Raw genomic sequence first — 13,679 nt, 5'->3', positions numbered from 1 at the left:
CTGCCAGGCTTCTTAAGACTGTGTCAGGGCATTCCAGAACATCACTCCCCTGACATTTTGTTGGTCCAGCTTGGATTCAAGGGGAGGGCACAGAACCCACCTGTCCATTGGGGGAGGACACAGTCGTCACCTCTCAATGCAGGGAGAGCACAGCTCCCATCCCTCAGGGGGCAGGAATAGCAGCCTGTGAGCTCAGGTGGGAGCAGCCGATGGCTGAGGTGGCTTACTGCCATGCCCCTGATCCCAGAACACAATGGCCCTCTTTTCCTGGCATGGGCTGCCCCAGTGGTCTCTGGGGACATCTTTCCCTTGTCAAGTGATAGTTGGGCAGGGGTCTCCAGAGTTGGCCCAGGCTCTAGCCAGTGTCAGTTCTACAGGGAGGGAGATGAGGAGGGCTTGGGAGGAATTTAGCTGAGACGGTGTTATGGGCTGTTTGCCTTGCTCAGAGAGCCACAGGGTAGGGCCACAGACACAGACCTCACACTGGGCCACACAGTGGCCTCCTCGCAGGAGCTTGTACCAGGCATCTGTGTTCAGAGCAGAGAGATAGCTGTAGCAGTTAGCAGCAAGGGGCATGGGAACAGTGTGTTCTAAGGAAGAGGGCATCAGGGTGTTGGGGAGTGCTGTCAGAGAGCAGGAACAGCTTTGGAGTGGGTGGGCATTCTGACATAGAGTCACAAGGGCCTGGGCTGGGACTCAACTTCCGTCTGCAGGATGACTGAAGCATGAAAGTCGGGAGGGGGCTACATTTGTGGGGGGTGTGTTTTAGAACTGGTTCTCCTCTCTCCCTTCTCTGTCCCTCTTTCTCAAGGTTCCCAGACCCAGTTCCAGCATGCAATTATCAGACACCAACAGGGTGTCTGAGAATTCAACTCCATTCTTATACTATCTGCCTGGAGACAGCATCAGACCCCACAGGTTAAGGGTTAAGGGTGTAGTCCTACAACACTATTCCCTACCCCCATCTCAGAAGCCAGTCATATCCCCCAGGCTGTTAGCTGTATTTCTGACCAGCCAGCTACAGATTGGATGTTTCAGCCTCCTCCTCCTGAGGTTTGACTAATTTGCTAGAGTGGCTCACAGAACTCAGGGAAACACTTAACATTTAGCAGTTCATTAAAGGATATGTTAAAGGAAACAAATCAATAGCCAGAGGAAGAGATACATAGGGTGAGGTCCCAAATATCTGTCCTCAGGGAGCTTGAGCCCCAGCCTGGGGGCGCATGGAAGTGTTCCTCCTCAAGCATAGAAGCTCTCCAAAACAGGGACCAAACAGCTGGCTCTTGGGTTTTTATGGAGGTTTCATTATATAGTCATGACTAAGTCATTGGCCACTGGCTGACTCAACCTTCAGCCCCTCTCCCCTCCTGGGAGGTTGGGGGATAGGACTGAAAATTCCAATCCTTGATCACGTGGTTGACCCTCCTGGCAGCCAGCCCCTCCCCTTGGGTGCACTTCAAAAATCACCTTCATTAATAATGAGACATCTATTTCACGTCTGTGGCTCTGAAGCATTTTTAGAATCTGTGGATGAAGACCAGATATCTCTGAAAAATATATTTTGGTCATCTGATTTTAGAAGTCATTATATTGCACTCCTCCAAAAGAGCATAGTAGCTATCCTGGAAACTGTGTGCAGGTGTGTTTCTCTGGGATGATTCCTGTCCTAAGAACAGCCACACGTGATGGTGATGACATGGCCCCCTAAGACAGCCCCTCAGAGATGCATGGGGATACAACGACCTGAGGCCTAAGGCCTCATTGTTGCCCTTGAGTAGCCATAGCTGGCATCCTCCCTGTCTCTAATCACATGATCACCTCAGACCTATCATAAGTGTGACTCTTGATGGAGGTACCTCCCTCTCCCATCTATGGGGCCTCAGAGGTGTGTGAGGGCTAACATAGCAAGTTCTTGTAGGGTGCCAAGGAAATTCTGTATATTCTTGGTGAAGCCTCTAGAATCAAAGTGATTTAAATGGTGTTTAATAAAAGGATTGGCCAAGTTACCCACAACTCCAGTGAAATCTTGCCATCCACTGTGGTTGGGGAGCCAGGGGCTGGGGTAGTTCTGCACCTGCTGCCAGGGTCCCTATGGCCTTCATCATATGCTCCATTGCTCTCTGTGGCCCTGGTCGCAGCTGCCTAAGGAGTATGAGCTCTCTGCCTAAAGGAAAATCACCATGCATGGCCTGCATGGATTATAATTGTTAAACAGACTCCATGAAGTTTGCTGAAATGTAAACTGGACAGGGTATGGCATGATTCTCCCATGGGTGCAGCAGGAAACCTCAGTGTCATCACTTTGAGGCTACAGACCTGAGTCTTCTTGACTCTCTCTGTGTAGAAACTCTGGCTAAACCAGAGTTTGGCTGTCAGAATACAAATGAATAGGTTCTTTATGAACCTTACATGTAGCTGCAGATGCATGGACCAAGGAATAAGGATGCCTTGTGTGCCCTTCCATTTGTAGGGTATCTGTAAGCATGGAGTTTTGCAGGTCTAGTAATGACCCCATAGCTTTCAGCAATCACACCAGCACTATCATGGCCTTCTCCCTGGTGCAGCTGCATGGAGCCAACCTGAGGCTAAGGCTGGCACAGTCCCAGCACTCAGAGGAGGTCCACCAGCTGCAGGAGCAGATGCAGTGGCTGGTGCCTCAGGACCACATGGCCGAGCTGCAGCAGCTACTGGAAGAGGAGCGGCAGGCCACTCAGCAGCTCCGTGACGAGTGCATTCTCCAGAAGGAGAAGGGGAGGCGGCTGGAAACACAGTGGGTGAGTGGAGACAAGGGCTGTGAGGCCCAGGTGATGGTGCCAGGGGTGGCGAGACTGGATCACTGATCACTCAGCCAAAAACTGCCATCCCAACTCGTAGAAGTCTGGTTATACCACAGCTGCAGGCCCCTGATTTTCACTGTGAACAACGTGGGATTCTAACAGGGGTCAAAGATGGATCAGGGAGGGGTGGCAAACCTCTTGGAGAAGGCATCTCCCACCCCCTCAGAGTGATAAGCCAGCTGACCCAAAAGGTCTCTCCAACATGGGGGCAATAGGTCCACCCAGACAGGTTGTCTTTGGGGGCTGCACATGTCTGTGGTAGGCCACATGGCTAAATGTTAGGGACCACACACTCAAAACTGCTTACAGGGCCAGAAATGTGGTGATACAGAGGCCATGAGGGAAGCTGTGGGTGGCAGTCCCACCCATGTAGTCCTGTGGAATCACAGGCCCTGTGTGCCAATTCTCCTAATTTCAAAGGAAAGCCAGAAACTAGATTTTTACAGAAACATTCCCAGTTTCCAAATGATGCATCTAATTTAAAAAGAATCTGAAACCATTTTGCAGACTGAAAAAAATCTACCCACAGGCACACAAAGACTGGAGAAGTTATTTATTTGGGTGCACACTGATCTAGGTAGGGGAGATACAGAAACAGACACACATGGCAAAAGCCTGTGCCCTCCTGGAGCCTATATTCTGGTGTGGTGGGGAGACAAATGAAAACATGAGTCATGAGGATAGCATGTCAGATGGTGATGAGTTGATGAGTGCTCTGGAGCGGGATGGTGGCCAGAGAAGGCCTCACCAACGTGTTACTTGAGCCAAGACGTGCTGGAGTTGAGAGAACAAGCCATTCACTTATCTGGAGAGAGTGCTACAAGTAGCAGGAGCAGTATGTGCAAAGGCCCTGAGGTGGTAATGGCCTTATTTAAGGATAGCAAGGATGAGAGGGAAGCAAGAGGAAGATGGTGGGACAAAAGGCCAGTGAGGTGGTGGCACACCCTTGGGGACCCTGGCTGTATATCAGGCACTGCATTAGGCATCTAGAGACATAGAAACAGAGTTGTTGCCTTAAAGAGCAGGATACTGTGGCTCAGGGCACGGACTGCAGAGATTGGGATCCAGGCTTCACCATCTCCTAGCTGAGTGACTTTGGCCAGTTACTTAACTTCTCTGCTTCAGCTTCCTCACCTGTAAAAGTTGGGTGCCAGTGGTTCCCACTAAAAGCATCAGTGTGAGGCATCAGAATTGGCACTTTTAAAATGCTTGAATAGTTTGGCACGTGTGTACCCTACTTAAGTGTTTAATTTAAAAGGCTGGGGGGGGGGCACCTGGGTGGCTCCGTCAGTTAAGCGTCTGACTTCAGCTCAGGTCATGATCTCATGGTTCATGAGTTTGAGCCCTGAATCAGGCTCTGTGCTGACAGCTCAGCCTGGAGCCTGCTTCAGATCCTGTTTCTCCCTCACCCTCTGTCCTTCACCCATTCACATTCTGTCTCTCTCTCTGAAAAATAAACATTAAAAAATAATAATAAAAATAAAAGGCTGAGAAAACACCTACATCCTGAAATGCCACAGTGCAGTTCATTGGGAAATGTCGGGGTGGGAGGGTGTGGAGATAGGAGCCTGAGGACAAGAGGGTGCTTCCATGAGGAAGAAATTGGAGCAAGACTCAAAAGGTCGGTAAGATTTGATGTTTGTGAAGCATAAATCCCAATGAAGAATAACCTATCCGCATTGTGCAAAAATGTTAAGCAGGAAATAAGTTCAACCGTGATAGAATATTGACAAAACAAAGAAATTTAATCAGAAATCCTTTAAAAATACTCAGTAACACATTTGGGGAAACTCACTTCGGAATAATTTATGATTAAATGCCCAGGAAAGCAGTCTGCTAATTCTTGAACTACAAAGAGCAGTGTAAGCTTTGTGACCTGTGGCAGAACATTGTGTGTCTATTACTGTGTGCAGATGAAAGGCTCTCCCTTTGCTCTCAGATATGTACATTTTAGCTAATTTCCACTCTGAATAAGCCTGAGATGATTCTTTTAGAAATGTAAATTATTGGTCTGTAACCTTTTGTGACAGGAAGAACATGAAAAGGAGCTGAAAGACACTGAAGAGCGGGTGGAAGAGGTGGGAAGAGCTCTGAAGAACGTGGACATGCTCCTCCAAGAGAAAGTAGCTGAGCTGAAAGAGCAGGTCAGTGATGGATGTCTGTCATTGCCACATGCACTTTCTGAACTTTCTCCTTCCATGGGTGTTCAAGTAGCTAATCCAGGGAGAGACTGTCCTCATAGAACACAGAGAGCCCCCATGTTCATTTGGAACCACTGAACCTAGGGCTCCATCTAAACTTTGAGAAACTGAATGTACAAATTTTTTTCAGAAGATTAACAGCTAAAAGCAATCAATAGAAAAATTGATTTTTTAACCTATATTCCCTACACTGTATTTGTATATTGTGTTTGTTTTGGGAATTGTTTTAAGGTACATTTGAGAGGTGTTCACATAATCTCAGAAAGGACGTTCATTTATTCATTTATTTATTCAGTCACTGGGCAGATACTTACTGAGCACCCGTCATGTATCATGGCATTCATTGTTCTAGGAAGACTCTAAGATGGGCCCCTGGGCCTTACGTTCTGGCAGTGGAGACAATGACAAGATATATGACCTCAGGTGATGAGAAATGCTCACTCTCAAGAAGAGATGGATGGCACGTGGTGGGGATGGTTGGGGACCACTCTGAAGAGATGGCACAGGAGCAGACACCAATGACAGCCATGGAAGTCTGGCTCTGACCGCCCCCCCCCCCCACCCCCCAGTGGAGGCCAGGTTGGCTTTTTGGAAGAGAGGTACTCATGTGGTGGGACTGTCCTATGCAGTGTTGGGCTGAATGCCTGTAGCACCTCCAGTCAATGGGAGTGTCATAAAAGGGCACCCATGTGTTTCCCTGTGTGCTAGGGGACATGCCAGACCCCGAGCAGGAGGGGCATCCAAGCAGAGGAGCAGTTCAGGTACATGTCCTTAGATGGGACCAAGTGGAGTACATCAGCAGACTGCCAGGGAGGTGGCTGTAGCTGCTATGAGCAGATGGGTGGGTGCGGGTGGGCAGGACCCCCTCAATGTTAGGAGTTTGGATTTTATTTTACTTTTTTTTTAATGTTTATTCTTAGAGAGAGAGAGAGATACATAGAATGAGTGGGGAGGGGCAGAGAGAGGGAGACACAGAATCCTTAGTAGGCTCCAGGCTTTGAGCTATCAGCACAGAGCCTGACACAGGGCTGAAACACACGAACCATGAGATCATGACCTGAGCTGAAGTTGGATGCTTAACCGACTAAGCCACCCAGGTGCCCTGGGATTTTATTTTATTTCTGATGGCAGTTAGAAGCTATCTGAAGATTTTAATCAAGAGCATGATATGATCTATATTTTTAAATAAATCACTCTGGGGGAAAAGAAAATATTTGGGCTTCAATAGGCTGCAAAGACCAAAAAAAAGAAGGCCATAGCTGTTTTGCTTGATGAAAGCCCACAGTTGAATTCAGCCAGCAAGGTCAATCAGTAAGAACTGGTGGCTGGGCAGCCAGCATGGAGGGTGATGGGATGGGGAGGCAAGGCTAGAACGAAGCAGGAGACAGAGAAAAGGCTCAGCCAAACACCAGCTACTCCAGAATAGTTCTGTTCAGAGCTAGAAGAAATTAAGTATGAGAATCTGCAGAAATATTTTCATTATAGTAGTCAAGTCTGTTTAGAGGGCTCCTGAACTGAGCCCAAACAGGATGAAATGTCCAGGCCACCTCTTGTTCCCTGGGAGGTGGGAGGTCCCAGTGGGAGTCACACCTCCCTCCCTGACCATGCTCCTGGCTTTGCAGCTCCCTCCCTGCCATCCACTGACTCCCAAGTGTCACGACCCCCCTTGCCCTACGGTCATTCTCTTACACAAAGCCACAGTTTGCTTCCTCTTGCCTGACAGATCCTCAGTCTTGGTTAAATCCTGTGGCTCCTGCACACCTGCCCCTGTGCGGTGAGGTCCTGTCCACAGCCCTACACCCACCCCACCCCACCCCACCCCACCCCACCTCACCTCAGAACTAGCTTATGCTCTAGCCAAGTGAACCAGCCACCTGTGACCGTGCATGTGCCACAACGCCCAGACCCTCCCTTCTCCCAGGCCCTCACTGCCGCCTGAATCCAAAGGTAAAGGAGCCCTGGCCCTGCCTCTGCCCCTTTTTACCAAAGTACCTGCAGAGGGTTATCTGGACACCCTCACCTGCCTTCTCTTGTGTTCACTCATGTCACTGGCTGAAGTCCAAAATGTTGGTGTTGTGGTGGATGCCCCCACAGTGTCTGCAAGTGAACCCTCCAGCTCAGCCTCAGAAGGGATGCAGAATCCAGCCTCTTCTCACTCCCACTCTCATCCTCTGTGCCCTACAGTGTCCTTGTTTCCTCCTGGGCTATGTTCTCAGTGCAGTAGTGGCAGCAGTGCTTTCCCAACATGGTTGAGGTGCTGGCCCTTCTACTCGGAGCCCTCCAGGCCTCTCACAGCCCTAAGAGTACCAGGCAGAGTTCCTACAGAGGCCTCCAAGGCTCTGCAGGATCTAGTTGCCCCCAGCCCTCGGTGGCACCCAGCCAGCGTGTCAGCTGTAACTTTCTTTCAGTGGGCTTCTCACTGCTATGCCCCCCCAGCCCCAGGTCTCTGGCCATTCCAGCCATCCCCAGCCTGGCCAGGCTCTGGACCTTTGCACCTGCTCCTCCCTTTGCCTGGAATGTTCACATCCAGACAGGCTCAGTGCTCCTTGCCCTGCTTTGTTCAGATCTCTGTTCAAATGTCAATGGACAGAGAAGCTTTCCCTATTCACCCCAACCGAAATAGGAACTCCCTCAGCTGTCTGTCGCCTCCTGCTGAAACCAGTAGTAACCTGAGTGTTAATAGGACTAGTAAGTGCAGCTGTAACTTTTCACCAAGATCTTTTTTGTTTGCCTGTAAACATCCCTGACTCTTCTCCTTGGGGGGAGGGAGGTTAGAGTCCTGCCCTCCCATCTCCATCTCCTCCTTTGGCTATCTCTCCTTGACACATAACTCCATGCTGAGTGATTGTGTTTGCTGTACATCAGGCAGGCAGACTTGAGTTCAGTTATGTGGGGTTTTCTCTTAGCACTTGTCATGCCTCCACACCATGTATTTGTTTCTGGCATGTCCACTTCCATCAGAATATGTGCTCCTGAGAGCAAGATCATTGCGCAGTATGTCTGGCAGTACTTGTTGAATGAATGAATGTAGTATTGACTTTTGAAGCCCAAGGCTAGGACCCCGGTTGGCATTGTATCTTGAACAAGGACTCATAACTAGAGTGGCCTTGTGTCCCCATCGCCATGGCTATCGTGTGTGGTGACCAGCCCATGCACCTGGGGTTCCCAGGGTGGATGTAGTGTCAGAGTGTGTCCTGTGAGACATGGTGGCCCTGCAGAGCACACTGATAAGAACCAGAATGACATGTTTTATGTTATGTTGAGTAGTCCTTTTTAAAGACTGGTGATTTTAGGGCAGCTGGATGGCTCAGTCGGTTAAGCATCAGCTCAGGTCATGATCTTGCACTTCACGAGTTCAAGCCCTGCATCAGGCTCTGTGCTGATAGTTCAGAGCCTAGAGCCTGCTTCGGATCCTGTGTCTCCCTTTCCCTCTTCCCCTCCCCTGCTTGCACTCTGTCTCTCTCAAAAATGAATAAATGGTTAAAAAAAATTTAAGGCTGGTGATTTTGATCTTTTATATCTTCATTTCATGGTAAAATCAACTCTCATAAAGTTGACTTAAATTTCATCTTTCATGCCAGGTTTAATAAAAATTGTCACTATACCCAATGTTTGTGTATGAGATATGTAAAAACCCTGGAACTGTGTTCCAAACACACTTGAAAGAGTGGGAGGGGCAAGCTGTCATGCAACATTTCTGCACTAGAATAATAGTAAAGTATGGTTTTTCTCTCCTCCCTAGTTTGAAAAGAACACAAAATCTCATTTGCTGCTCAAGGATCTCTATGTGGAAAATGCTCACCTGACAAAGGCACTTCAAGTCACCGAAGAGAAACTACGAGATGCTGAGAAGAAAAACTGCATCCTGGAAGAAAAAGTTAGAGCTCTCAACAGACTCATCAGTAAGATCGCTTCAGCTTCCCTCTCTGTGTGAAGGTTGCTTGTTTTCCTGGAATTCATTTTGAAAGAATATCTTTTAAAATTAAGCCACCATGATGTCATAATATCCTAACGTTCATTGGTTGTGCACCCTTGGACATAGATTTCTGATTTCTTGTTCACCTTACACACGTTTAAAAATGTCTACTGTGCCAGCTGCTCAGGAAATAGACATGCTGGAAAAGACTACATTTTTATTAGTAGTCCTGGGTAATTTCTCCAGTAAAATTCTCAGTTTTGCTACTCATTGGTGAAACAATTATGGGTAGCTTTCAGTGAAGTAAGACTAAAAGAAAAATGGTAAAATCAATCAATTTCAATGTTGTACCTTTGACCTTGGCTACAGAGAGTAAAATGAAAAATAAGGGCTCTGGACAGTTTCATCTTTTCACTGTTACTGCTTTGGGTTTAGATCATTAGCATTCTCAAGCTGTGTCTGTACAAACATTCTAGAAAGACTCCTTGCTGAGACTGTCAACCCTGCAATCAAAGACAATGGAGGGGAAGCCCCCTCTTCAGGGACTGCTCTACCACAGGAAGATGTTTGGAGAGTGCTTATTTTAGGTCTGTGGTCTCAGGGATGATGGTATTGCGAATGCAATCTTTCCCTCATTGAAATGTCATCACACTGGAAATTGTATTATATGTAAAGAAAAAAGAAAAGTCTAGTTTTATATCCAAAATATACATAAGTTATGGTTATTTGGTTTATGAGAATAAACTACTGTACAATGAAGAGTCACTGTATTTACAAAAACTCTTTTCTATTAAAATTGTTTTAACTTCTAAGTTTAAGTTTTTATTAAATATTTTAAATAGAAAAATAGTTTTATAAGAAACACTCCTGTGCCCATCAGCTAGATGTATTAAAATCCTTCTGCTACATGTAGAAAGAGGTGCAGCCCCTGTTCTGTTGCTGTCAACCTCTTTCTCCTTCCTGGAGTCAGCCACTACCCTCAAGCTGCTGTGCCCCGTCCCCTTCTGTCTGTCTTAAAGCACTATAGAAATACACAAAAGACTGGAATAGGGGTGCCTGCCTGGCTGGCTCAGTTGGCAGAGCATACGACTCTTGATCTGGGGATTGTGAGTTCAAGCTCCACATTGTGCATGGAGCCCACTTAAAAAGACCAGAACAGATGGAAACATCAGTTCTTGGATAGGGAGACTCAACAACATAAAGTTGGTTCTTCTAAATTAACTGATTAATGTAATATAGCTCCAATAAAAACACAAGTGGGTGTTCCTTTCTCCAATTCCCTTGTCCAGAGTTGGACAGTTCTAAAGTTTACATGTACAGCTAGATAAGCAAATAAAATAATATGGAAAATTTAAAAAAGAAGAGCAATGAATGGGAACTAGTTCTACTAGTTGTTAAAATAGTTTCAATATAGTTTGAGTTACATGGTTGTATACATTTGTCAAAACTCATCAAAGGGCACAGTTCTTCATTCACAGACTTCTGGCTGGGACTGGAGTAACAAGGAGATTGGATCCAGTAGACATGAACAACACTATCAAACAATTGACATTTATAGTCTCCAACAACAGCAGAAGTGCACCTAGAATATTTACAAAGACAGACCATGTTGTGGACCTTGAAACAAGTCACAAAAAAAGTTAAAACAATTTAAGTCATACAAAGTACTTTCTCTGACCACAATGGAATTAAATTAGGAATGAAGACCGGAATGATATCTAGGAAATGCTCGAATATTTAGAAACAATAATACACTGTTAAATAATTCATGAACTATTCAGTTCATGGAAATCAGGAGAAATTAGAAAATATTTTGAACTGAAAGGAAATGAAAACACAACTTATCAAATTTGAGGTGTGGAGCTAAAGCATTACTTAGTGGAAAATTCATAGTCTTAAATTCCTGTATTAAAAAGGTCTCAAATCAATGACCTCCACTTCCACCTTAAATAACTAGAAAAAGAACAAAGAAGCCCAAAGTGAGCAGAAGAAAGGAAATAATGAAGATCACAGAAGTCAGGAATAGAAGAACAATGGTGGCAAACTACACACTATAGGTTAAGCCTAGCTTCATGACCTGTTTTTGTAAATAGTTTGAATGGCATAGTCACACCTATTCACTTATATACTGTCTATGCCTACTTTTGTGCTCAGTATCAGACACTATGTGGCTGACCTGAGTGGAAATCAAGAGTTGAATGCTTAACTGACTGAGCCACCCAGGTGCCCCTATACACATATGTTTTGTACCATGTGAATATATTAAGTGTTTCTTGTAAAATCACAAAATAGAATAATAAATTCAACCCATCCTAAATAATATAAATTGTTTAAAGCAATACATCATCTGAAATCTGCATCTCCCTCTACATCCGGAAAAATTAATACATATCATTATAGATACCATTTTTAAAAAACTTGTATGACTAAGACAAAAAAGGGAAAGCAGATATATAATATTAGGAATAACCATATGTACAGAAAAGTAAAACATTTCAATATACTTCAAAATACAGATTAAAATTGATTTGGAAAAATACAATTAACTAAAATTTACTCAAGAAAAAGTCAACACTTTGACCAAAAGTTAAAGAAAATTTAAAAATTTATCAAAGGTCAACATTTCTCCCCCAAAGATTCATACCCAAATTGTTCTGTAAGTATTAAAGCTATTTTTAAGGTTACAATTCTGTTTTTAAAAGACAAAGGAATGAGCATCAACTCATTTGAGACACCAGAACACTAACACCAAATCTGGCTGTGGTGGCCACCCTGTACTCCTGTCTTTGTGGGGTTCACAGGGCCTTCACTCATCTGGGCTGACTGGTGGGCTGTGATGGAAGTGGGACTCATTCAGTACCAAGCCTAGCCTCTCAGAAAAATAGCAGCACCCGCTTCCAATGTCTTAACTATGGGAGTCCTGAGATGCCAGGTAAGAAGCCCAGCCAGCTCACTGGAGACCATACAGAGATGGGGAGGTAGCATTTGAGTGCAGCTGCGTGCAGAACCCAAGTAAGATCTGTAGAATGACCCAGCTGAGCCCCATCAACCCACAGAATCATGAGAGCTAATAAAATGTTGTGGCATAAAGACACCATGTGTTGAGTGGCTTGTTTCATAGGGACAGACAATTAACACCACTGACAAAGCACATATAGACACATGCACATGTACACATTCCCCTTGTCCAAAGCACTGTAAACCAACATTACAGTTGGGAAATTCCCCAACAAATGAAGAGCAAATCAAATCTCTCAGTTACCTGATAACCTGAGTAGTGAACACACCATGGCCAAGAAGAATGTAGCCCAGGGAATGCAAAGTAGTTCAACAAAAAAAAATTCTACACTTCATTTTTTTAAGTAATCTATGTGCCCAATGTGGGGCTTGAACTCATGCCTCCAAGATCAAGAATCACATACTCTACCAACTGAGCCACCTAGTGCCACAACAAAATTCTATTTATGTAATTCATAACACAAGGAAGTAAGAAACCATATGATCATTACTCAAGTTCCAAAACCATACTTAGAAAAATCATATATTAATTACCATTGTTTTATTTTTTTAATTTATTTTTACTTTTTAATTTACATACAAGTTAGCATATAGTGCAATAATTTCAGGAGAAGAATCCAGTGATTCATCCCCTAAGTATAACATCCAGTGCTCATCCCACAAGTGTCTTCCTCAATGCCCATTGTGCATTTAGCCATCCCCCCACCCACAACCCCTCCAGCAATCCTCTGTTCTCTGTATTTAAGAATCTCTTATGTTTTGTCCCCCTCCCTGTTTTTATATTATTTTTGCTTCCCTTCCCTTATGTTCATCTGTTTTGTATCTTAAATTCCACATATGAGTAAGGTCATTTGATATTTGTCGTTCTCTAATTTCACTTAGCATAATACCCTCTAGTTCCATCCACGTTGTTGCAAAGGGCAAGATTTCATTCTTTTTCATTGCCGTGTAATACTCCATTGTATATATATATACACTCCATACACACACACACCACATCTTTATCCATTTATCCATTGATGGGCATTTGGGTTCTTTCTATACTTTGACTATTGTCAATAGCACCGCAATAAACATTGGGGTGCATGTGTCCCTTAAACAGCACACCTGTATCGTTTGGATATTTACCTAGTAGTGCAATTATGGGTTGTAGGCTGGTTCTGTTTTTAATTTTTTGAGGAACCTCCGTGCTGTTTTCCAGAGTAGCTGCACCAGTTTGCATTCCCAACAGGAGTTTAAAGAGATCTTCTCTCTCCACATCCTCGCCAACATCTGTTGTTGCCTGAGTTGTTAATTTTAACCATTCTGACTGGTTTGAGGTGGTATCTCATTGTGGTTTTGATTTGTATTTCCCTGATGATGATGTTGAGCATTTTTTCATGTGTCTGTTGACCATCTGGATGTCTTCTTTGGAGAAACATCTATTCATGTCTTCTGCCCATTTCTTCACAGGATTATTTGTTTTTGGGGTGTTGAGTTTGGTAAGTCTTTATAGATTCTGGATACTAACCCTTTATCTGATATGTTGCAAATATCTTCTCCCATTCCATCGGTTGTCTTTTAGTTTCGCTGATTGTTTCCTTTGCTGTGCAGAAGCTTTTATTTTGATGAAGTCCCAAAAATTCATTTTTGCTTTTGTTCCCTTGCCTCTGGAGACTTGTTGAGTAAGAAGTTGCTGCGGCCAAGGTCAAAGAGGTTTTTTGTCTG

The 13,679-nt window shown here is 44.8% G+C and overlaps 1 protein-coding gene across 6 annotated transcripts in view; it reads left to right on the top strand.

The window, feature by feature from the left end:
• NINL (ninein like) overlaps positions 1-9,766 on the top strand; it is a 193,973-nt gene extending 184,207 nt beyond the window's left edge. For 4 of the 6 annotated variants that reach the window (XM_053890483.1, XM_053890482.1, XM_019437193.2 and 1 more), the window contains 3 exons: positions 2,565-2,774; positions 4,868-4,981; positions 8,781-9,766. In XM_053890483.1, the coding sequence (XP_053746458.1) occupies positions 2,565-2,774; positions 4,868-4,981; positions 8,781-8,972 (516 nt within the window). In that variant the 3' untranslated portion in view covers positions 8,973-9,766. Of the gene's footprint in view, positions 1-2,470; positions 2,775-4,867; positions 4,982-8,780 lie in introns of those variants that run through there. The other 2 variants (XM_053890484.1, XM_053890485.1) reach the window with 2 other exon arrangements.
• Positions 9,767-13,679: the final 3,913 nt, after the last annotated feature.

This window comes from Panthera pardus, unplaced genomic scaffold (genome assembly GCF_024362965.1).
Source record: "Panthera pardus isolate Hobbes unplaced genomic scaffold, ASM2436296v1 HiC_scaffold_25, whole genome shotgun sequence".
Taxonomy (NCBI): domain Eukaryota; kingdom Metazoa; phylum Chordata; class Mammalia; order Carnivora; family Felidae; genus Panthera; species Panthera pardus.
This window is presented reverse-complemented; position numbering and strand designations above follow the sequence as displayed.